The sequence below is a fragment of the Schistocerca americana genome, chromosome 11 (genome assembly GCF_021461395.2).
Source record: "Schistocerca americana isolate TAMUIC-IGC-003095 chromosome 11, iqSchAmer2.1, whole genome shotgun sequence".
NCBI lineage: Eukaryota > Metazoa > Arthropoda > Insecta > Orthoptera > Acrididae > Schistocerca > Schistocerca americana.
The window spans coordinates 76,502,793-76,528,884 of NC_060129.1; the positions used below are offsets into that span (position 1 = coordinate 76,502,793).

General features: G+C 40.6%; 1 protein-coding gene across 3 annotated transcripts in view; it reads left to right on the forward strand.

Annotated features, from left to right (window-relative positions):
- LOC124553802 (sorting nexin-13-like) overlaps window positions 1–26,092 on the forward strand; it is a 419,627-nt gene that overhangs the window by 83,182 nt on the left and 310,353 nt on the right. For 2 of the 3 annotated variants that reach the window (XM_047127777.1, XM_047127779.1), the window contains exon 5: window positions 12,908–13,142. In XM_047127777.1, coding sequence (XP_046983733.1) covers window positions 12,908–13,142 — 235 coding nt within the window. The remainder of the gene's footprint in view (window positions 1–12,907; window positions 13,143–26,092) is intronic. The other variant, XM_047127778.1, reaches the window with a different exon arrangement.

Sequence of the window (26,092 nt, forward strand, 5' to 3'; positions counted from 1 at the left end):
CCTGTACATAACACTGCCACAGTTGATTTTTGGTCTCTTCACATTTATTGACACACAATGTCCCCTTCTTGTTGATCAGCATTGTAACATACAGAAGCTCCCATATTTTATAAATATCAGTATGCTACATCACTTAAAACCACATTATAAAATTTACTCTTGGCATATGATGTTTACATCTGGATTACATAGCAATGACTGTCTACTGGGCACTGACTACATAATATCTAAAAGCTCTCTTCCAGATAATTATTCACATTATGATAGTCAACCAATGACTGATTAAAGATATGTTTGCCACACCTACTTACAGATGCTCATAATACAGGGAATTACAGTATGTTGGAAAAACAGCTATGAAGCCTCATTTACACTGGGGCAGCATCTTGCGACATAGTGGCACACTATGTAAAAGTGGTATGCATTGTCTAGTAGCACGCTACAAAAGGCATCATCTTGCAGCCTATGCCAGGTTCATACATACCAAAGCAACAGAATCTGTGCCACACTGAGTAAGGCTTGCAGAAGAATGGGTGATCAAGTAATTGCAAAAGTAGTTGCTCATTGAACATGTAGCTAACAATAAAAATGAAAATCAAGAGAAAAGAAAAATACGGTGAAAGAGCAGAACATTCAAAGAAGAATAGTATGCTAAGAGATTTAGCAGCAGATGATGCTGCTGCATTTAGTAATTTTATGAGAATGTCCAATGAAGACTTTAATTATTTACTGCAGTTAACTACTACTCTTATTCTAAAGAAAAATACCAACTACCAAGACAGTATTTCACCAACTATCTGGCTAGCACATTGCAATTTCTAGCTGCAGGGGATTTGTGTAAGTCACTAATGTACTTACTTAGAGTATCATATTCTACTATGAATACCGCCCCCCCCCCCCCCTCATGAACCATAGACTTTGCCATAGGGGGGGGGGGCATAGCATGCCTTGGCGATACAGATAGCTGTACCGTAGGTACAACCATGACGGAGGGTTATCTGTCAAGAGGCCAGACAAATGTGTGGTTTCTGAAAAGGGGCAGCAGCCTTTCTAGTAGTTCCAGGGGCAACGGTCTGGATGATTGACTGATCTGGCCTTGTAACACTAACCAAAATGGCCTTGCTGTGCTGGTACTGCGAACGGCTGAAAGCAAGGGAAAACTACAGCAGTAAATTTTCCTGAGGGCATGCAGCTTTACTGTATCGTTAAATGATGATGGCGTCCTCTTGGGTAAAATATTCCAGAGGTAAAATAGTCCCCCACTCGGATCTCTGGGCGGGGACTACTCAAGAGAATGTCATTATCAGGAGAAAGAAAACTGGCGTTCTATGGATCGGAGCGTGGAATGTCAGATCCCTTAATCGGGGAGGTAGGTTAGAAAATTTAAAAATGGAAATGGATAGGTTGAAGTTAGATATAGTGGGAATTAGTGAAGTTTGGTGTCAGGAGGAACGAGACTTGTGGTCAGGTGAATACAGGGTTATAAATACAAAATCAAATAGGGGTAATGCAGGAGTAGGTTTAATAATGAATAAAAAATAGGAGTGTGGTTAGGCTACTACAAACAGCATAGTGAACACATTATTGTGGCCAAGATAGACATGAAGCCCACGCCTACGACAGTAGTACGAGTTTATATGCCAACTAGCTCTGCAGATGATTAAGAAATTGATGAAATGTATGATGAGATAAAAGAAATTATTTAGATAGTAAAGGTAGATGAAGATTTAATAGTCATGGGGGACTGGAATTCAATAGCAGTAAATGAAGCGGGCAAAGAGGAATACAAACGTCTCAAAAATGAGATCGACGGGAAGTGCAAAATGGCTAAGCAGGGATGGCTAGAGGACAAATGTAAGAATGTAGAGGCACATATCATTAGCGGAAAGATAGGTGCCATCTACAGGAAAATTAGAGACCTTTGGAGAAAGGAGAATCACTTGTACGAATATCCAGAGCTCAGATGGTAAACGAAAGCAGAAAGGTTGAAGGAGTATGTATAGGGTATATAGAAGGGCGATGTACTTTGGGTAATATTATGGAAAAGGAAGGGGACGTGGATGAAGATGAAATGGGAGATACAATACTGCGTGAAGAGTTTGACAGACCACTGAAAGACCCCGGAAGTAGACAGCATTCCGTTAGAAGAAATACCCTCAGACTTCAAGAAGAATATAATAATTCCAATCCAAAAGAAAACAGGTGTTCACAGGTGTGAAAATTACTGAACCATCAGTTTAATAAGTCGTGGTTGCAAAAATACTAACACGAATTCTTTACAGACGAATGGGATAAACTGGTAGAAGCCAACCTTGTGGAGGATCAGTTTGGATTCCATAGAAATGTTAGAACACGTGAGGCAATACTGAACCTATGACTCATCTTAGAAGATAAATTAAGGCAAGGCAAACCTAAATTACTACCATTTGTAGACTTAGAGAAAGCTTTTGACAATGTTGACTGGAATACTCTCTTTCAAAATCTGAAGGTGGCAGGGGTCAAATACATGAAGTGAAAGGCTATTTACAATTTGTACAGAAGCCAGATGGCAGTTATGAGAGTTGAGGGACATGAAAGGGAAGCAGTGGTTGGGAAGGGAGTGAGACAGCATTGTAGCCTATCCCCAATGTTACGCAATCTGTACGTTGAGCAAGCAGTAAAGGAAAGAAAAGAAAGATTCAGAGTAGGAATTAAAATCCATGGTGAAGATTTAAAAACTTTTAGGTTTGCAGATGACTTTGTAATTCTGTCAGACACAGCAAAGGACATGGAAGAGCAGTTGAACAGAATGGACATTGTCTTGAAAAGAGGATATAAGATCAAAAGCAAAATGAGCATAATGGAATGTAGTCGAATTAAATCAGATGATGCTGAGGGAATTAGATTGGGAAATGAGACACTGAAAATAGTAGATGAGTGAAATAACTGATGATGGTCAAACTAGAGGGGACATAAAATGTGGACTGGCTGTGACAAGGAAATTGTTTCTGAAGAAGAGAAATTTGTTATTATCGAGTGTAGATTTACATGTCAGGAAGTCTTTTCTGAAAGTATTTGTGTGGAGTGTAGCTGTGTGTGGAAGTGAAACATGGACGATAAATAGTTTAGACTAGAAGAGAACAGAAGCTTTCGAAATGTCGTGCTACAGAAGAATGCTGAGAATTACAGAAGAATGCTGAGAATTAGACGGTCGATCACGTACCTGATGAGGAGGTACAGAATGGAAATGGGAGGAAGAGGAATTTGTGGTGCAAAGTGAGTAGAAGAAGGGATCAGTTGGTAGGACATGTTCTGAGGCATCTAGGGATCACCAATTTAGTATTGGAGGGCAGCGTGGAGGGTAAAAATCGTAGAGGGAGACCAAGAGATGACTACACTAAGCAGATTGAGAAGGATGTAGGTGTAGGGGTAGGTACTGGGAGATGAAGAAACTTGCACAGGATAGAGTAGCATGGAGAGCTGCATCAAACTGGTCTCTGGACTGAAGACAACAATAATGACGACGATTCTACTATTTCCCTCATAGTGCCAGAAGTATGTGAACCTACTTCATAAGTGTTACAGAATTATATAAAGCATAAGCAAGCAATATGCATTACTAGCTTCATTAAAAAAAGAAAAAATAATTTCATTTTCTTACAATGAAACTAACTTACAAGCCAAATTAAGAATAATTATTACAGAATATTCCCTTTATCTATGTAAAAATTATTGCTTAAGTAACAAATATTGCTGGAGCACTTCTTTGTTGGCACGAACTTCAATGAATTCATCAATCTCATTGTACATACAAACAATTTGATAGTTATCTTCAGGGGGACAGTTATTGCAACAATGGATTCTGATTTGAGTAGTAGTGTCATGTTGGTATGACTTTGTTTTTTGAATTAACCCAATGCCAATTTGAACAACCCATTTCCAAAGAAGCATTTCACATACGGTTGGGAATAGGAGGGCAAGACATCAAGAGGTTTCAATTCTGAAGTAAGTCCATCCAGAATAACAGCAAACTCTGTATTTCCCTGTCTCAATTTGTCTTTCACAGAATTTTGCAAATGACTGCTAAACCGATCTAGCACAAGAAGAGAACTGTTTTTCGGTAAAGCACATTTCCTTCTCCCACACACTCCGTTAATCCATAATTTCATACCAGCCTCGTCCATCCAACCCTAGTCACGTATGTGAGCAACAATACCTGGCGGTATTTCAGAAGCTTTTGGCATTGTTTGTGCTTGAAAATAATCATTGAATTAAGTTTAGTACCTTCAGCACAACACGAAAGGACAACAGTGTAGCTTTTAGCAACTTTAATTGCGACAGTTCAGTCTCTCGGCACATCAGATATTGGAGGAGTTTCATCCATATTTGCTATTTGGCTTAGTTCCACACTAGTTTTCTTCCGATGTCAAATAATAAAGCGATGGAAAAATAATATATTCTCTTCATACTCTTGTGGCATTTTCTGACATTTAGATTTTGGTTCATGTGACACTTCATAAACCTGTAGCAGCAACCAGCTCCATCCTTAAAGTCTAAGTTCCGCTGTAGCGCTAACTTACGAGCATGTATTTGAATCATTTTTGTATTAATTCCAGTGCCACTTTGATGGTGTCCACGAATCCATTTCAGTACGTCGTCTTATACTTTTGGCGATTTTGCATTTAGTCCTCTATTTGCACACTCAGACTTCCTCTTTTTTTACTAGTCTGCCAGTTGTGAATTGGGCTTTTTCTGTCGGTAGAGGGCTGAAAGGCTGTTCATCTGCTCTGTTCTTCTACATATGCTATTACTTTCAATTGTAACCTGCCCCATACAAATATCTTTTATTTATTTATTTATTTTTTTTCTGTTACGAAACTAGCTACTAACAAAAATATTGCACTGTTACTGATAACACAAATCACTTTCAATTCAATCACACAATTGGTCTGATAGTCCATATGCTCTTACTTTGTTCATTCGTAACAGAAATAAATAAATAAATAAATAAAAGATATTTGTATGGGGCAGGCTACAATTGAAAGAGTACGCGAAGGAACTTGCCCCCCTTCTTGCAGCGGTGTACCGTAGGTCTCTAGAAGAGCATAGCGTTCCAAAGGATTGGAAAAGGGCACAGGTCATCACCGTTTTCAAGAAGGGACGTCGAACAGATGTGCAGAACTATAGACCTATATCTCTAACGTCGATCAGTTGTAGAATTTTGGAACACGTATTATGTTCGAGTATAATGACTTTTCTGGAGACTAGAAATCTACTCTGTAGGAATCAGCACGGGTTTCGAAAAAGACGGTCGTGTGAAACCCAGCTCGCGCTATTCGTCCACAAGACTCAGAGGGCCATAGACACGGATTCACAGGTAGATGCCGTGTTTCTTGACTTCTGCAAGGTGTTCGATACAGTTCCCCACAGTCGTTTAATGAACAAAGTAAGAGCATATGGACTATCAGACCAATTGTGTGATTGGATTGAAGAGTTCCTAGATAGTAGAACGCAGCATGTCATTCTTAATGGAGAGAAGTCCTCCGAAGTAAGAGTGATTTCAGGTGTGGCGCAGGGGAGTGTCATAGGACCGTTGCTATTCACAATATACATAAATGACCTTGTGGATGACATCGGAAGTTCACTGAGGCTTTTTGCGGATGATGCTGTGGTATATCGAGATGTTGTAACAGTGGAAAATTGTACTGAAATGCAGGAGGATCTGCAGCGAATTGATGCACGGTGCAGGGAATGGCAATTGAATCTCCATGTAGACAAGTTTAATGTGCTGCGAATACATAGAAAGATAGATCCCATATCATTTAGCTACAAAATATCAGGTCAGCAACTGGAAGCAGTTAATTCCATAAATTATCTGGGAGTACGCATTAGGAGTGATTTAAAATGGAATGATCATATAAAGTTAATTGTTGGTAAAGCAGATGCCAGACAGATTGATTGCAAGAATCCTAAGGAATTGCAATCCGAAAACAAAGGAAGTAGGTTACAGTACGCTTGTTCGCCCACTGCTCGAATACTGCTCAGCAGTGTGGGATCCGTACCAGATAGGGTTGATAGAAGAGAGAGAGAAGATCCAACGGAGAGCACCGCGCTTCGTTACAGGATCATTTAGTAATCGTGAAAGCGTTACGGAGATGAGAGATAAACTCCAGTGGAAGACTCTGCAGGAGAGACGCTCAGTAGCTCGGTATGGGCTTTTGTTAAAGTTTCGAGGACATACCTTCACCGAAGAGTCGAGCAGTATATTGCTCCCTCCTACGTATATCTCGTGAAGAGACCGTGAGGATAATATCAGAGAGATTAGAGCCCACACAGAGGCATACCGACAGTCCTTCTTCCCACGAACAATATGAGACTGGAATAGAAGGGAGAACCGACAGAGGTACTCAAGGTACCCTCCGCCACACACCGTCAGGTGGCTTGCGGAGTATGAATGTAGGTGTAGATGTAGAAATTCAGCAGCACTGCAGACTGCAGTGATGCATCATGGGCTAGCCACTCTTCTGGATTTGTGATAGCAGGGAGGGCAGGAGGGAGACAGTGTCGGCAAGCTTGTGAATCCCTGCAACTCAAAATGATCACATCAGTGCACTGCTGCTGCCAGTTGAATTCACAGTTGCCAGATAGAGTGAGTTTCTCGCAGTGTGAAATATTTGGCCATTTTTAACACTTGTGGAAATTTTAAATCAAACACTGGTCATTTTTATGTTAATTTTGAGTATAAGAGACACCTGAATTTTGTAGGCAATTTTTCAAAGAAAGAAGTGCATCTAGCAGTCCGTAAAATACAGTAGTTAGTGTTGGAGCACTTCATCACCAACATTTAGTGCAGTGTCTTCTGTGTCATCATTCTGAAAAAAGGGGAAAAAGATGATTATGCTTTACTTTTCTGATTCCAAATGTTACCGAAGAATGGAAGAATGGTGCCAGAATTTTGAATTGAAATGGAACTTCCCTCAGTGTATAGGATTGATAGGTGGCAAACAAGTAGAAATAATGTGTCCTTCCAAGATTGGAAGTGAATGCATTAACTAAAAAAAATTTAGCGCTATGCTTATGGCAATTGTAGAAACAAATTATTGCTTTCAGTATGTACATGTTGGATGCCAGGACCTCATATCCGATAGAGGAGTTTTCAAGAATATTTCCATAAAGCATTAACTGACAGTAAATTAAAAACTCTTCCCAGAGAATCTCTCCCATTGTTTTAATAGCAGATGTAATGTTAAGGTTGACAATGAATACCTTGAAACCATATCCTGGAGAATTGCTGAAGCCACAGGCAACAATATTTAATTACCAACTTTCTTGAGGGAGACATATTGTTGAAAATGCATTTGGAATATTTTCCTCTGTTTTAATAGTTTTGGGAAGCATGTGTTGCTTGAAGTAGAGAAAGCTGGAAAACTAACAAAAGCTTGTGCAATCTACACAATTTTTTAAGGCAGAGTGCAACTTCAAGAAAAATTTATTTGCCTCCACTGAGTTTTGATACAGAAGACTTGGATAATAGTGCAACTATACTTGGGAACTGGAGAGTCTCTAGTTACATGGTATACAGATTTAAGCAATTTAGCAAAGATACCTTGAAGAGCTTCCAGTGATACACAGCTAGTACAACAAGAGCTCAAGGAATATTTTATACCACCACAAGGAAAGGTTGAATGGCAATATATATCAATAATATCAGAGTGATGTATATTAATTTACATAAATATGAATATAATAGAGGGAAACATTGCACGTGGGAAAAATATATCTAAAAACAAAGATGATGTGACCTTCCAAATGAAAGTGCTGGCAGGTCGATAGACACACAAACAAACACAAACATACACACAAAATTCAAGCTTTCGCAACAAACGGTTGCTTCATCAGGAAAGAGGGAAGGAGAGGGAAAGGCGAAAGGATGTGGGTTTTAAGGGAGAGGGTAAAGAGTCATTCCAATCCTGGGAGCGGAAAGACTTACCTTAGGGGGAAAAAAGGAGGACAGGTATACACTCGTGCGCGCGCACACACACACACACACACACACACACACACACACACACACACACACAAGCAGACATTTGTAAAGGCAAAGAGTTTGGGCAGAGATATCAGTACTTCCTCCTTGACTGACATCTCTGCCCAAACTCTTTGCCTTTACAAATGTCTGCTTGTGTGTGTGTGTGTGTGTGTGTGTGTGTGTGTGTGTGTGTGTGTGTGTGTGTGTGTGTGTGTGTGTGTGTGTGCGTGCGTGCGTGCGTGCGTGCGTGGGTGCGCGCGTGCGCGCGCGCGCGAGTGTATACCTGTCCTCCTTTTTTCCCCCTAAGGTAAGTCTTTCCGCTCCCGGGATTGGAATGACTCCTTACCCTCTCCCTTAAAACCCACATCCTTTCGTCTTTCCCTCTCCTTCCCTCTTTCCTGATGAAGCAACCGTTGGTTGTGAAAGCTTGAATTTTGTGTGTATGTTTGTGTTTGTTTGTGTGTCTATCGAACTGCCAGCACTTTTGTTTGATAAGTCACATCATCTTTGTGTTTAGATATAATTTACATAAATAAATAGGTATGCCAGTGGACTCAAACTTTTTAGTTACTTTGCTCGGAAATAACTTGTTTGTGTGATCTATTGTAGTAGAATGAATTTTCAAACTACTATTAGTTTTTTTCCATCTATTGGTCGTATACTTATTCGAATGCACATGATAGAAGGTGTTATATGTAACCTGTTGATAACAACAAATTAAGAAAAAAGATTTTCCATAAACAAAATAAATTTCCCAACTCACAGATATACTTATTGATAATTTTGTGACCATCGATTGGTGTACTTCCGTAGTCTGCACATGTATCCTTAATATTATAAAATATGTATAGTTAGTGAAATATTGAGCCATGTAGCAATTAAGCTGGCCTTCCTGGACATGGTCCTGTCATGTCAAAAATGAATTTTTAACGATTTATATGTGAACCATTTCCTGTCAGTCATATTAGGTGTCGAGCCGCTTCTTTTATTGGTAGTGTTCTCGATAAAATGTACTTCACAGATCCTTTAACTTCTTCTTTACAGTGCTCATGTCAATTGCACAGTTTATTCTGAGGTTCTGTATAAGATCTCTTTTTATTTGGGTATTTTTATAGTTGTTTCACACATGTACCACTGCACCTCAGATTGCCAGTAGTCCTCAGTAAATTTGAGTACTTTGTCAGAACAGTCTGTGTTTCAGATTTAGTGATGCTGCACAGGAATCCACGGAACACAGGAGCTAGCTGCAACACACTGCAACAGCTTGCGACATGATGCACATTGTTGCTTTTGTCACAAGACTAGTGTGACACTGTAGGTTGCGGTACGTAGTGTTCCGTACCACAATGTTGCAAGATGTTGCCCCTAGTGTAAATGAGGCTTTACATTTCAAATATTAATACAAAAGTCAGGAAAATTTCACTGAATGGAGACACGATAGGCAGTGATATAAGTTTGGTTAACAAACAGCAGTATAATTAGAAAATGGCAAAATTGTGTGTGCTATTTTATAGGAGTGCACATCATTGTGAAATGGGATTCCCTAAATTTGCTAAGAATTCTCAGTAAAGTGAAATTGCCTAATTGGAATAATTAATAAACCAATAGGTTATTTTAGTGACCATTGCCATTTTTGGAAACAGAAAAATCAGCTTACAAAGCCATGGTACTGAATTACATAATTCGATTTTAAGATTGGAACAGTAACTTTTGATATACAAAGTTTTTGGAAGTAGTAAAACTTTAGGTTGTTGAAAAGCGGAGAACAAGAAGAGCTTTTAAATCAGCTGCAACAATTCAGAAGAGACCTTTTTGCAACATTGAGAATTTATATTTGTATGGTGTACATGTATTTCTTTAACCCATTACTGGCCAAAACTCTATCGGATCATTTTTTCCAAACGTTTATGCATAAATACATTACATTGAGTGATTAATTGAATAAAAAGTTGTTTTGAAAATTTTCAGTTTATTAGAACAAAAACTACAGACCGTCCCATTTTTGGGACATTGGCCAAATGCGCTACCCAAATTCACAACCTTACTCTCCATGCATAATATTGTAAGAAACAACACAAACAATAAATAAAGAATGTTTTAGTATTATTGAATGTCTATTCAGTATGAAATGAAGCAAAACACTGTCGTGTACACCAACATTGCAACCCCCCGCCCCCCCCTTGCAATAAGCACATCTCTTCTGTGTTTTACTTGACACAATGAAATGATTTCCTGGATCTAGTCGTACATCTGTGCTCACCCATCCTCCAATCAATTTGCTTCCTTGTGGTCCTCTGCGTTTTGGTACTGATCATGTTTTCTTTGATGGGTAAAACATCACTATTCTCTGTCGGACATCCAAAAGTGAGAGCTTCTCTCTAAAGTACCGTCTACATCTTGTACAACAGCCTCATTGTTCAACAATTTTTGTCAATGTCTTCTTCATCTGTTATTACATCTGCATCAGGTGGAATAATCGCCAATTCTACATCATCATCTTCATCGTCACTCTCTTGATGGTTCGCTAGTTCTGCTAGAATTTCTTCGAGTGTACGTCCACGCGGCATATTTTTATCCTGTTGGAATCTTAAAATTCCAATAGAACATGAAAAAAAAAATCACATATAAAGAAAGTAAAATGCAATTCTTCTCTGTATAATACGTGTATACAAGAATAGGGCACATCAACAATAAATGATAGTGTAACATGCCATTGTCCCATTATTGGGACGCATAAAATATATCGATATTGCACTTACTTGAAAAAATCTGAGGTATACTTAATCTTACATGGACATCCATATGTTCATAACAAACACGCCCAGACTACTAAATCACAGCTCATTGTCGTCCAGGAACTACCAGCAGACATACAGTGCTGCCAAGTACGAGAACAAAAAATCGGCAAGTTTATAATTTTCCTGACGTGAAGCACTTAGAAAAAAGTTATTTATTTTACATTTACAGGCATTATAGCAGTTAGTTGATCCTACAAGTGTAACAATAAAGGCTAAAAACTCCATTGCTTACGTAGAAATAAGTAAAATTTACGCGTTCCAAAAAAGGAACAATGACCAGTAATGGGTTAAAGACTGTACGATTATCATCAGTTATTCATAAATTATCCTGCGATAATAAATTTTTATGAAAGCCTTTTCGAATGTAGTTATTTTGTGTGTGTGTGTGTGTGTGTGTGTGTGTGTGTGTGTGTGTGTGTGTACACTGCGTCGTAGGATGGATCAGTATTCGGGGATAAGCCAGGAACAACGATTCGTAGCAAAAAAACTCTGGTGAACATACATACCTTAAGACCTGCACTGATTAGCCAAAACATTATGGCCATTGCCCATCTCAACACTGGACGCTGCCTGGTGGTGTTGTGGGCATGTGACGCAGCAACAAAAGTGTGTAAGCGGAGCAGACACAGGCAGTGGGTCACCCTAGTGAGGATATGGGCTGCAAATGGGGAAATCCATTGAGATAAGCGACTTTGACAGAGGCAAGTTTATTATTATACAGAGCCTAGAACGCATATCTCAAAAGTGCCGAAGCTGGTCGAATGTCGACATGTTGCCGTCTTGAGCATCTATGGGAAGAGGTAGGAGGACAGTGAAACTACTACCAGGCACTGAATGGTTGGATGTCCACGACTCTGTACAGAATGTGGGGTTGGAAGCTGATCTGCTCTGTAAAGTAGAATAGACGGTGGTATCTCTGCTGAAAGAGCACAAAAGCTGGTACACACACAAGTGTTTCGGAGCACACCGTTCATCGTACAGGGTCGAATGTTGAGCTCCATGGCAGACCACCCCTACGTGTTCGCATGTTGACCCGGCCACTTTGTCAGCAATTGGCACTGAACCATTGGGAGTCGACTGTCGGATCAGTGGAAATGTCAGCTCTTCAGGTGAATCACATTTTTTTTATACCCTATGTTGCCGGTCATCTCCACAAATGCCATCATCGAGGAGAACGGCAGCTGGAAATGTGCAGTGCATCGAGGATGCAGTATTATGCTCTGGGAGACTTTCTCCTGCACATGCATATGACCTGTGGTAGAAATTGAAGACACACTGACACTTACGAACCACCTGCATCCCAACATGCCAGATGTCTTCCCCCATGGCGATGCCATCTTTCAGCACTATAATTGTCCTGTCCCGGAGCTGCAACCATGCTACAGTAGTTTGCGATGCTTTATAGTGAACTCGTGTTGATGTCTCGGTGACCAGATTCACCCGATGTAAATCCTACGGAACCCATCTGTGTTGCTATCGGGCATCATTACCGCGTAAGCAAATCGGCGACCCATTGTGTACGCAAATTACGTGACCTGTGCGTAAAAGTGTAATGCCAGATACCTCCACAAACCTGCCAACAAACTGTTGGGTCTCTGATATGCAGAATCAGTGATTTATTTGATTCCAAAGATGGACAAACAGACTATTAAGCAGGTAGTCATAAAGTTTTGGCTCATCAATGTATGAGCACTCCTTCAGTAGAAGAGATTTGTTTCGTAGTAGCAAGGATGCACATGTGCTCAGAGCTCTACGATATGCATTTTGGAGCCCTTGTTTATTGGACTTTTCTGCTTCGAATCATCGTTCTTTTCATATCCCTGAGTATTGACAGTTCCTCCTGGTACACCACGTACGTATTACTAACAAAAAAAAAAAAATATTGTCATCGAGAGTGTTACAAGAACAAGTAGGATAGCTGGACATTGCTCTGTGATAGGCAATGCCAGTATAATGGATCCTGCTTCTTGTGACTTCATTCAACTGCTATAGCCAATTTCATCAAAAGCGTTTTTCAGTTTCTTGTCGACCCAGCAATTCCTCATTCTGTCAGGTGTCAGCTCTCCTCCTCGACCTGAAATGACTGTGTCTCACTGTACAGGGTGAAGGAGGTGGACTGGATCCCGTACCTTACGACGCGCCTGGTGGACGACGCGGCGTCGCACCTGCGCCTCTTCCGGCAGGCGCGTGGCAAAGCCAAGCAGCAGCAGCAGCCGCCACCGCCGTCTGGCGTGGGCTCGGAGCCGGTGTCGCTGACATCACTGCCCGGTGGAGGTGGCGGTGGCGACGCGGCCTCTAAATCTGGGGGCGCCTCGCCGGTGTGTGAACACCTTTCGGTACAACAGCTTGACCTCTCGTACAAAACTGTTGTTAAATGAAGGCAGAATCTTCCCTCGGGAGCTGAATTTACTTAAAACTCTTACGAATTTGCTTAAAACTATTACGAATTACACAACTACAGTAAAAACCCCCTTTTTACACTTTTCACTTTCCAGCAGACTGATCCAAAAAAGTGTAAATTTCAGGAAAAGCAACAAACGAAAACGAATAATTACTTTTACTGCCATACTCTTTGAATTGTTAATGACAATATTATGGAAAGGATAGATTGCTGTTCGCCATGTAGCAGAGGTGTTGAGTCAGAGACAGGCACTACAAAATGACTATTAAACATGTACGAGAGTGGTCCCATAAGTACTCAACCCAACAGATAAAACACGGAAATTTTGGAAAAAAAAAGTATTCATTTTTCAGCATAATCTCCTTTCAGCTCTGTACACTTTTCCCAGTAATTTTCAATAAGTTCAATACCCTTTTTATAATGAAAACTGCCTAACTCCTCAAAATAGCCATTAACTACTGACATCACTTTTTATGTCTTCATTTGTTGAAAATCTTTGACCACCAAGTCATTTTTTCCAAGATTGGGAATAGAAGATAATCTGAGGGGGCCAAATCTGGTAAATAGGGCGCATGAGTTAGCAATTCAAACTTTAATTAATTAATTTTGGCCATTGCTAGCATTGAGCTTGTGCATTGTCCTGAAGAAACAACACATTTTTTTTGCTTGCTTTCTTCATCCAAATGTTGCATTAAGTTCAGATAATACTCGCTGTTGATATTTTATTCTTTTTTGAGGTAGTCAATGAAAATTATCCCAAGCGCATCTCAAAAAACTGACGCCGTGACATGGCCTGCAGATGAAACTGTCTTCACTTTTTTTGGAGTCTGTTCTCCAATTTGTGTCTATAGTTTTGATTGTTCTTTTGTCTCGGGGTGGACCCACGCTTCATCCACAGATATGAAACGGCGCAAAAAAATCGGCTTTGTTGCTGCGAAACTTCACTAAATAGTCAATTGAAACATCTTCACTAAATAGTCAATTGAAACATCTTCACAACACGTGGTTTTGCTCGAGTGTGAAGAGACCTTGCACACAGTTTTCTCACGTCCAGATTTTCGGATAATATGCGATGTACCACAATTTTTGAAATGCCTACTATGTCTGCTAGCTCACACACTTTGTCGACGATCATCAAGCGGATTTTCTTCACCGTTTCTCGGGTCATCACCTCATTTGGTCAACCACTGCGGTACTCGTCTTGGCAGCTCGTACGGCCTCATTTAAACTCGCCTACCCAATATTTTACTGTTGTCACTGAAGGAGCAGACTCTCCCAAAGTATAATCTAGCTCACCTTTAATATTGGTTGTGCTGAGGCCTTAAAAAATTGTATAACATGATGATGACCAGTTTTCTGCATTTTCACAAGTCCACTCACAACGTTCGCTATTGATGGCTACCAAACAAATAATAAACAATGTGGCATCTTCAGACATGAAAGACATGCTTCATAGATTGTATACCTTCTAATCCAGAGATATTTTTCAAAAATGACTGCGCCCCCGCCCCCCCCCCCCCCCCTCTCTCTCACACACACACACACACACACACACACACACACACACACACACACACACACACAGTGAAACACACACATTTCTTACACAGCGCTAACAAAACAGTACTACATACTTCTGGACAAGACGCGGTTCAGCGTCACATATACGAGGGTCCCTCCAAAAGAATTGCACACTATTTGTTTTTTTTAAATCTATCTTTTATACTACATATTTGAAAGTTTTACAGTGTGTAGATACATCCTTTAGTAACAATATTTTCATTTCTCCACATAATTTCCATCCCTCTCAACTGCCTTACGGCATCTTGGAACCAGCGCTTGATACCCACACCGTAAAATTCTGGACCGACCTGTTGGAGCCACTGTTTGGCAGCGTGCACAAGGGAGTCATTATCTTCAAACCTTGTTCCATGAAGAGTGTCTTTCAGTTTCCCAAAGAGGTGATAGTCACATGGAGCCAGGTCAGGACTGTATGGTGGGTGTTTCAGTGTTGTCCATCCGAGTTTTGTGATCGCTTCCACGGTTTTTTGACTGACATGTGGCCGTGCATTGTCGTGAAATGGCAAAACATCCTGCTTTTGCCAATGTTGTCAGTCAAGCTTGAAGTTTCTTCAGTATTGTTGCATATGCATCAGAATTTATGGTGGTTCCACTTGGCACGATGTCCACAAGCAAGAGTCATTCAGAATCGAAAAACACCGTATCCATAACTTTTCCAGCAGAAGGTGTGGTTTTGAATTATTTTTCTTGAGTGAATTTGCATGATGCCACTCCATTGATTGCCTCTTCGTCTCTGGTGAAAAATGATGGAGCCATGTTTCATCACCTGTCACAATCCTTCCAAGAAATTCATCTCCACCAATCTCGTACTGTTGCAAAAGTTCGCTGCATACTGTTTTTCTTGTTTCTATGTGAGCCACAGTCAACATCCTGGGAACCCACCTGGCACAAACCTTTTTTAACGCCAACACTTTCAGTATTCCGCAAACACTTCCTTCCCCTGTCCCAACGTAGCATGACAGTTCATTCACTGTGATGCGTCTGTCAGCAGTCACCAATTCGTTAACTCTCTGCACATTGTCTGGAGTGCGTGCAGTACGAGGCCTGCTGCTGCGAGGGCAATCCTCAATACTGCCGTGCCCGCTTTCATCACGTAACCTGCTCGCCCACCGACTAACTGTACTGTGATCGACAGCAGCATCTCCGTACACTTTTTTCAACCTCTTGTGGATGTTTCCCACTGTCCCATTTTCACAGCACAGGAATTCTGTGACAGTACCTTGCTTCTGACAAACGTCAAGTGTAGCAGCCATCTTGAAGACATGCTGTGACAGCGCCACTCATGGGAACAGGTTGAACTAAGTTTGAAAGTAAGTGGGAAGGATGTATCTACACACTGTAAGACTTTCACATATGCAGAATGAAAACTGTATTTTTACAAAAATAGTGTGCATTTCTTTTGGCGTGAGCCTCGTACACGTATCAGCTTACATTAGATAATGTTTGCATGACATTGCGTGAGGCCGAATTTTTGAAGGATGCAGTTCTTCATTACAGCTGGGCCACCTGAGTCATAAATATAACAATTTAATCCAATGTTGTGGTGTAATTGGATGGTTAGTGTATAGACATTGATATGTAGAAGGTCATAAGTTTGGAATCTCACCAAATGTATTGAAATTTTATTTTTTTGATTTCTAAACCTAATCAAAAAATGTTTGTTAATTTTTTAATCCACTTACTTGTTTTAAATGAATTTTTTGTGTTTTTATTTCTTTGTTACGCCATTTTCATAATTATATTGACTTTATTTTCTCTTATTTTTCTTTATATCATTCTGTTCTTGTTTGGAATCTACCATTATTGCCATAATCTGCAACCAAGTGCCTATGAGGACTGATCCTCAGTTTGTAATTCTGCAGCTCATGTAGGTAGTGTGAGGATAATTTCAAGTAACCATTGAAAGCGTGAAATTACAGTTTGCTTTTAGCATTGAAACTTAATTTTTTCTGTTACAGAGGTTAACTTTAATTGCCACGAAGAAAGTGATCATCATTTCAGTTCTGTCTCGGATTGCACACTTTGAGGTTGTGGTTAGCTTCGGACCAGAGTTTAAATTCAAGGCTACAAAATGTGTCATTTGGCACCGTTCAGTCATCGGTCACTCGAAGTCAGCTGTTGACGTAGCATCTCCCATGTCCGACATACCTCGCGGTGGCCACTTCCAATGTTGCTCTGTGTTACACATTAACAGCATTTATGAAGTGACTTGCTGTGTTTGTGTGTCACATACAACTGAGCGGTACTTGGCAGCGGATGTGGCAACACTATAGTGGCAAGTAACAGATGTCAAATATCCAGTAATTTTAATTGGAGAGTAGAGAAGGTACTGATGTCTCACACTGAGGTTTGGAGTGAAGTTGTCCTAGATCAGGACTCTGGCCAGGCCAGTCAATTCCAGGAATGTTGCTGTCCACAAATTAATGCCTCACGGATCCTGCTTTATGTAGGGTGCATCGCCATTGTCAGACAACCAGTCTTTGTCTCCTGTTCCTCTATACTGTACGCAGTAAACAACGCTGTGAAGCGTGTGAATTTCCTTCCACTTGCACTGTTGTCTTATATGCAGTAAGAGGTCCATACCCAAACTGTGAAAATTTCCCAAATACTATAACGCACCTTCTCTGTACTTCCCTACCGGCACTACGCATAATGGCTGGTAATGTTCTCTGTGCATTCACTGAACCCTTCCATCAGATTGCCACAAGGTGCCGAGTGATTCATAGCTCTAAATCATTTGTTTCCAGTCATCCGCTATCGAGTGGCGTTGCCCTTTACACTGCAAGTGTCGCTTAGCATTGACTAGAGGCTGCTGGCGCTTTGGAACTTGTGAGTGATTCCTTCCACTGATTTCACATGATTTCTTATTATTTTATTTATTTGTTTATTCTGTTTTTACAACCACCCTCCACAGAGGTCAACTTTTGCTGTCCGTCAGTACACGAGGTCGGCCCGGTCTTGTAGCTGTGGTCGTTCCTCCGCATTTCAGCCTCAGACTCACGTTGCCAGCAGATGACGTGGGTAGCTTTATGAGGGTTTAAATGTCCTTAAAGGCTTTGTTAACAGGGTGACATAGAATGCCTAGTCCACATCCGAGGTTGCTTACACCCGAACCTCCAGACATCAGACACCGAGATCGGTACGTATATAACAATAGAGTATCAATCAAAACACCGATTTAGTTAGTACTGTGTGCTGTCATCCAGTAGAAAGTGGGTAAACAGTAACTAAAAGTGTCACCAGAGCTACAGAGGGCAGGAAAAGCATACCAGAGTTATTACAGAGTAGCTGTTGCGTGGGTGAGAAGGTTGAGTGTTAGGCTTTCTTACTGAAGGTCCAGCGTTCAAACCCGACTGGTGACAATTTTTTTTTAACTGTTTACATGTGAAACTGTTATATGGGAGGACATTTTCCTGACATGTAAAAGGACTTTTCGGAGTTTGTAGCAATGTTTCTTTTGCAGTCTGCTTTCGCATCATTAGCTGAACATTAATATGTACTTATTATTGATCTTATTATTTTGTATACTGGGTCATTCCGTCAAGTGTCCCAGTTTAGATGATCCCAGCTCGACCATCATAAATTTTGATGAAATTTGTACAGGATGTACCTGAGGGACCAACATAAACTTATGCAAAGTTTCAGGCTCACCTGTAACTTTGTTGTGGTGCTAGAGCCATTTTCGTGAAGACCACTTTTACAGAGACAAAAAAGTCGTGAAGAAATCGTCAAGTTTGGATTCCACTGTTCCTAATGTAAAAGAGCTAGACTCTTGCTTCTGGGTATACTGATACAGACTTGTGTGCCCTTCACACAAATGTTGCAACTAGAGTTCAAAAAGCAGTGCATTTGGCATAATCTCAGTTCATAGTGGGCAGCGAATCATGTTGCGAGAAATTTGCCCCATAGTTCAACGAGGCATAAGCAGTGGAGAAAGTGTGCTATGGACCTGGTCTTTTGCCAAACTACTGTCTGTCTAGGTGTTTAGTATATCAAGAATTTTGGCCTGGCTTGTGTGTTTAATTACTGTGCTACCATCCTGTAAATTTGCTAAGAAACATGAATGTATCAAAATATACCCGTGTTCAAAGTCATGTATCTTAAAATGGACACCTACCACATTACATTCATTAACACCATTCAACAGAGCACATTAGAAAAAACTTATTTTCATTTTAGTGTCTCTTTGGATAAAGTGCAAAAAATTCACCTAAACTATTGACTTTTCTGGTAATTCGGAAAATCCTTGTGTTGGTCTGTGGTTGCCCCATCGCCAAGGGGCCACACCCGATAGCTGTGCAAGGTCAGCCACGGGGGTTTCTTTACTGCAAGTTCCCAAACCTGAAAGTGGGTGTGTAGCAGGTTCCCAAGCCGGAGTGCAAATATCTAGCAGGTTCCCAAGTCTGAATGTGGGTATCTCGCAGGTTCCCAGGCCTTTTTTGGGTCTCTCTGTGGTTCCCAAGCCGTAATAATTCTTCAATTGTTGAATGTTTTAGATTTTTTTGCTGGTGTCCAAACTATTGCTTCCGGCAAACTGTATTGCTGCCCCATCATTGAAGCAGCTGGGAATGGTATGACTGAAATTATCTGTTGTTCTATGATCCAACATATGTCTCTTCTAGTAGGCCAATGAAACGATTGAGCAGCATCCGTGAGGATGCATGAAATTAATCGAGGCATCTTTTTCTTCACATGAAACTTCACAGATACTTCCTATCCACCATTTCCCATCATAAATGCAAGCAAAATACTGGCCAGGCTGTAGTTCATTAATGGTAACATGTTCAGTAGCAACTTCAGCATGTCGGTTAACATTTGCTACAAAGGACAATGTATCGTTTGATACTCTGTGAATCTTAAGTCCCTTTTCATCAATTGGCACAAAATGGTGATGGTCTCTTGTACCAGACACTGTACATCAATCCCCAAAATGTTTCTCTTGATCAATTTTTGCATCTTCAATAATTTCTTTTTTAATATAAATAAATTCAATGCCACGAACATTTTTTGTGCGATATTGAAATAGATCAGTTGGTATTCAGATTTGGTTATCAGTTGGGCTTTAAAGGCTAGTTCTTGACGCTAAACACTTAAATGTGTCCCCAATTCCATCACGTGGTGATTTCCCATGGCTTGTTCCGAAAAAATTTCATCCTGCAGTAATGCCAAAATATTTTTGATGACGGCAAAGATTTAGGAAGCTCTTAAAATTTTTGTACTGTGCTGCAGAACCATCGCGAAAATAATGAATATGCTTAATTTCTTTAAAAATGCACTTAGGGGATTTGATCAAGTACGTTAAAAACACGTGCACTGCAACTGTGTCATGCCAGAGGCAATCTCTGATTATACAGTAGCTGACACTCTTTAGGTCTTCATTACCTTTGTAGTAAATTACAAATGGATGTATTGTAGCTTGACTATTTTCCCAACGGAATCCTTGCACTGCGTCTTGGACAACAAAGGAGTAGTTTTCTGTGAAATCCATTAATATAATCAATTCTCCTGGTTTGAGACCTTCTTTAGTGAACTGCAAATGCTTGCTCTGATGCTTTGCAATGTAGTGGTGAGTAGAAAGGGCTGACAGTTTTGTAACTAATAGTTCAATGAATTCTTCAACTGTCATTTCTCTGGTTTCAAGTGTATCTCTATCAGTCTGAGCCCATTGTTTGAACTGAATTCTATCCTCTGGAGCAATTTCTGCAAAAGCACTTTCCAAATATTCATTTAGAGCTTCTGTTTCTGGACATACTTCACAGCAATGAAGCGTGCAATCCTTTTTTTCCAAATTACAGACAATATTGCTCAATAAAATTTTGTAATCTTATTTTATTGGGCTATGCGCCAACATTTGTTTCACATTTTGATGTATTGTGCAGACACAGACTAAATGTGAACCAGCTGTGCCTACAGTCACACACCACTTTGGCCTTAATTCACAAAATTTGAAAAATCCAATTTCCGGTCCATTTTTATTGCGGTATGCAGCAAACATTTCTTTTAAGTTGCTCAGTAATAAGCATATCTGTTTTTTAACCTTTTCTCCATCTACCCGAACAGTAATACAGTCCTTTTTTCCTGGACAAATCTGACTAAACTCTTCATCATAAAAGTGTTCTGTGACTCTTGCCTTCGCATCCTCAGAAAGCTTTTTCCCCACATTTACCTTTGGACTTTGCCAATATTCCCTGTTCAGCTTTTAACTTTACCATTCTTTCTGAAACACCAAATTCTTCCATAGTCTTTTTGGTGCACCAGCTTTGGGGAACTAAGGTCAAAATTTGAATTTTCTCGTTATTATTTGATTCATGTAATTTTTCTTTCAATTCTTGGATCAGCTCAATGTAATCTGAACAAGTCAAGCATTGCTTGCTTGTGGATAGTTGCTCCAAGTCACTGGGATCAAGTCCTCCCACTTCTGCAATTTTCTTAATTCCACCTTCAACTTGATGTATTTTGCACTTTGCATATCCTTTTGTATCCCTTACATCAATTCATTGAAATTTTAATGGTGATATTCCAACAGATGTTAAATTTGTATTCAAATTGTGACCAACATTAGTCTCATCATGTTCATCTGACTGATATGTAACGTCCATTTGTGAATGTTTCAGTGTATCAAATTCTTTTCTACAGGAAGGGCACATTTTTTGGCCTGGTTTAATATCAGAAACGGTTATCCTTTTCAGTAGGTCTGCTGTTTCTATGTTGATTGAGCACAAGCTTTTTCGTGCAGTGTGATTTTTCTTGCCAAATGGGTTACATCATGATCTTTGGAAAAATTCATATCTTTTTAGGAGTAAAGCTTCATGATGGAAGCACAGTTGACTATTTTCAGTAGAGTGTAAACCACTCTCTAATAAGTAATTCTTGTTCTTCTAAGGAAAGTTGCTTTACAGCTTCCAGTCCTTTTAAGGCACTGTATGTCATTAAATGGCATGGGGAATCAGTATTTCCAAAACTGCATACATTAACTTGATTTTGTTCTTCCATTTTAGCAACAACTTGATATGCTTCAGACACTAAAATTAAATTGTCGAGTCAAAAAAAGAAAAGAAATAAAATTAATAAGCATTCAGCTTCCCAAAAATTATGCAGCAGTCTCTAGTAAAGTTAAATTTTGCAGTGAACCTGTCACAAACAGGTTTAAAATCACCGAATAAACAGCAAAATGATTATTTAAACAATGAGGACATAATCAACAAAATTCCAAATTTTAGGCAACATTTTTGCACCTTACCAAGATACACCAGAATGAAAATAAGTTTTTGTAATGGAATGAAATGTGCTCTGTTGAATGGTGCTAAATGAATGTAATGTGGTAGGTGTCCATTTTGAGATACATGATTTTGAACACAGGTATATTTTGATACATTCATGTTTCTTAGCAAATTTACAGGATGGTAGCACAGTAATTACACACAAGCCAAGCCAAAATTCTTGATATACTAAACACCCAGACAGACAGTAGTTTGGCAAAAGACCAGGTCCATAGCGCACTTTCTCCACTGCTTATGCCTCGTTAAACTATGGGGCAAATTTCTCGCAATATGATTCGCTGCCCACTTTGGACTGAGATTATGCCAAATGCACTGCTTTTTGAACTCCAGTTGCAACATTTGTGTGTAGGGCACACAAGTCTGTATCAGTATACCCAGAAGCAAGAGTCTAGCTCATTTACATTAGGAACAGTGGAATGCCAAACTTGACGATTTCTTCATGACTTTTTTGTCTCTGTAAAAGTGGCCTTCACAAAAATGGCTCGAGCACCACAACCAAGTTACAGGTGAGCCTGAAACTTTGCGTAAGTTTATCTTGGGCCCTCAGGTACATCCTGTACAAATTTAATCAGAACTGAAGATGGCTGAGATGGGAGCCCTAGGACACTTCACACTTCACGTGGAATGACCCTATTATTAATTATTATAAATACTATTACTTCAACATCTGTGAAGCAATTGTTTCTTTATTTTTATATTCTGATTGTATATTCTGTAAAACTACAAATGTGCTCTATAGGTTAACTACTTTCAAAGAAATGAAAAGAAAGTTGACTGCCAAGAGTACATTGCTGTAAACTCCAAATAGCTCTTTTACATGTCATAAACACGTTGCCCATATAACAGTTTCACACATAAAATAGTAAAAAAAATTGATGTCATCGTGGTTCAAATCTGGAATGTTTAGTACAATGATCTAACGCTCTACTGACTTCCTCGTGGAAGCAACATGTACCCACAATTATCCTTTTGATGTGCTTCTTAGTTCTGGTGTTACATTTAATTAATTTATACACCCATTCTCCTGGATGGCAGCACATAGTTCGAACTAAATCGGAGCTTTGGTTGATACTCTATTGACATACAACGTTTGGTAGCAAGCTGAGTGTTTGACACCTGGAGGTTTGGTGTGAGCTCTGCTGACCAAAACCATTCTGTTGTTACGCTTGTCTACTGACAACGCAGTATTTTCTGCCTGCTTTTGTACTGGTGGGTCCACCTCCTGTGACACTTAGTGGTCAGTTCTATATTACATAAGGATGTTGGGGACTTTTCGTCAGGTAGTGTATACTTCCAAAACCTCGATCTGTGTGAACAAATACGAGGGCGGACCAAAATTAACGGGACTTGGGTTGCGTTGGGGAGAGGGAGTGGGGGAACCCATTGTTCGAGCAGGTGTCTGTGATGGTCACACCACCTGAGTCAGTGTGTGAAATTGTGTTGCTGTGAGTGCATCGATTCGCCCTTGAGAATTTTTTAGTAAAACAACTTTTTCCATTTTGGTGAAAACGTACGGCACATTGTCGAGAGCAACGTGTGGCTACGAAATGTCGCGTCCTTTTGGGGAAATCGGCCGCAGAAACTATTGTAGTGCTTAAAACTGCTTACGGGAATGGTGCAAAATTGCATCCTCACGACTGCTTTGATCTCTCTCATTTCTTTCTGGTACCCTCTGACATTCCCCACGAGGACAACATTCCGTCTTAAGTGAGAGTTGCACTGTTCGTACGGGATGATGATCGTAGTCAAACCGTCTCACTGAACACATGGCTGCTAGCTGCTGCAGTTATTATTTTCCTTCCTTGCTTCACCTTTTCCCTTTGTACCGTCTACATGCGTCTGTCATTTGGTGTCAGCAGGGCAGACTTCCTCCTGCTTATTGGGCAACCCCCTCATCCCTTTTTGCTGCTCGGTGACTTTAATGCACACCATCCCATTTTACAGCTCTTTGTGAGTCTGTCCCAGAGGTGCCCTCTCGGCTGACCTCAATCGACTTAACCTCATCTGCCTTAATACTTGAGCACCCACGTTCCTTTAAAACCCCACACACACACCTATTCCCATTTGGAGCTCTCATTCTTCACTGACCAGCTTGCCCACCATCTCGAGTGGTCCGTTCTCTCTGACACCATTTCCTGTGTGCTATCTATTTGCCGACTCCTATCCTACCTACTGTAGAGCCCCTCCCTACTGACGGTGTCAAAGGCTTTGTTGAGGTCAACAAAAGCCACATATAATGGCACTCTGTGTTCGCAGCACTTCTCTTGTAGTTGGTGCAAGGTGAATATCGTGTCACTTGTGGATCTGCCAGTTCGAAATCCACACTGTGACTCAGGGTAGATCCGAGCTGCCAAGGTTTCCAGTCTCTTCAGGATTATCCTCGCATACACTTTTCCAGCAACGCTCAAGAGAGATATTCCTCTATAGTTGTTACAATTACAGCATACTGGAAAAAATTGGATGTCCCCCAACTTTGCTGTCTTTATTAAGATCTTTTCACGACAATATGCGTTGCTGTGTAATCTTCGATGGCAGTACATCTAAACCATTCAGCATGAACTGTGGCGTAAGACAAGGCTGTGTGTTGGTACCTACACTTTTTGGAATTTTCCTCTCGGGTCTGCTCCAAGTGGCTTTCGAGAATTGCAATGTTGGAGTACATCTGCATACTAGGAAAGATGGAAGCCTTTTCAATGTCAGTCTTCTGAAGAGTAAGACAAAGCGCTAAGAGATAGTCGCTCGTGAACTCCTGTATGCTGATGATGCTGCAATTGTTGCGAACTCCGCAGAAGAGCTGCAAGAGCTAGCTAGTATCAAGATTTAGTCACGCACGCCACCTATTCTTGATGAGTGTAAACAGCAGTAAGACCGTAATTATGGTTCAGGGTACTAACACAAAGCCGAATATCACACTAGATGCCACTACTCTGCAAGTCGTAGATAACTTCTGCTATCTTGGATCTACTATAGAATCAAACATGTCTGTTGACAAGGAAATTGATGCTCGCTTTGGAAGAGCAGCGACAACTTTTGGCAAACCCTCTACACGTGTTTGGAAAAACAACAAACTCTCTTTGACCACCAAAATTCTTGTATATCAAACTTGCGTCCTCAGCACCGTTTTGTATGCATCGGAAACATGGACTACCTATGCCAAACAAGAATGTCGCCTTAATGCTTTCCACGTGTGGTGCCTGAGATCCATCCTCGGAGTAACGTGAAAGGACCGAGTGACCAACGAAGCAGTGCTATCTAAAACTGCAACAGTATTTCAACTATCTTGAAGCAGAGACGACTCCGCTGGCTGGGACACGTCCACCGTATGGATCCTGACAGATTACCACGTGAGGTGATGCTTGGAGAGATCTCTATAGCCAAAAGACCTGTAGGACGTCCTGTATTGAGGTTCAAGGACTCTTGTAAACGAGATATGGAGAGCTTTGGAATCGACACAAACAGATGGGAGGTACGGGCTAGCGTGAGACCAGAGTGGCATGATGATATATCATCTGGAATGTTGAAGCATGATGAAGGCTTGTTAGGCAGATTAAGGCTTGTTAGACAGATTAAGGCAGAAAAAGCTTTGCAATGCTACCACCGCTCCTGCCTCAGCAGCCAGATACACTTGTGACAATTGCGGCAAGAGGTGCCGTGCTGCCATTGGCTTCACAAGTCATATGAAAAAATGCAACCCATAAACACAAAGACACTGCAACAATCATCTACCAAGATGTCGTGGCCAATATATATCCTACCTACATGTAAACAAAATTGGCAGCTTTCAAAGTCCAACTGGAGGCTTTACTCCTCCCTGGCGACCTTTGACAAACGCGGTTCACCTTTACTGTGTCACGACCCGGTCCCTCTCAGAGTCATGGATGCTGCAATGTCACCTTTACTATGTAGGAGCTGGAGCGTGCTCTCACTTCATCCCACTTTTCTGCACCAGGGCCAGAAGATTTTCACATTCAGATGTCACAGCACCTTTCTCTTGTGGGCAAGCACTTTCTCCTTCATACGTACA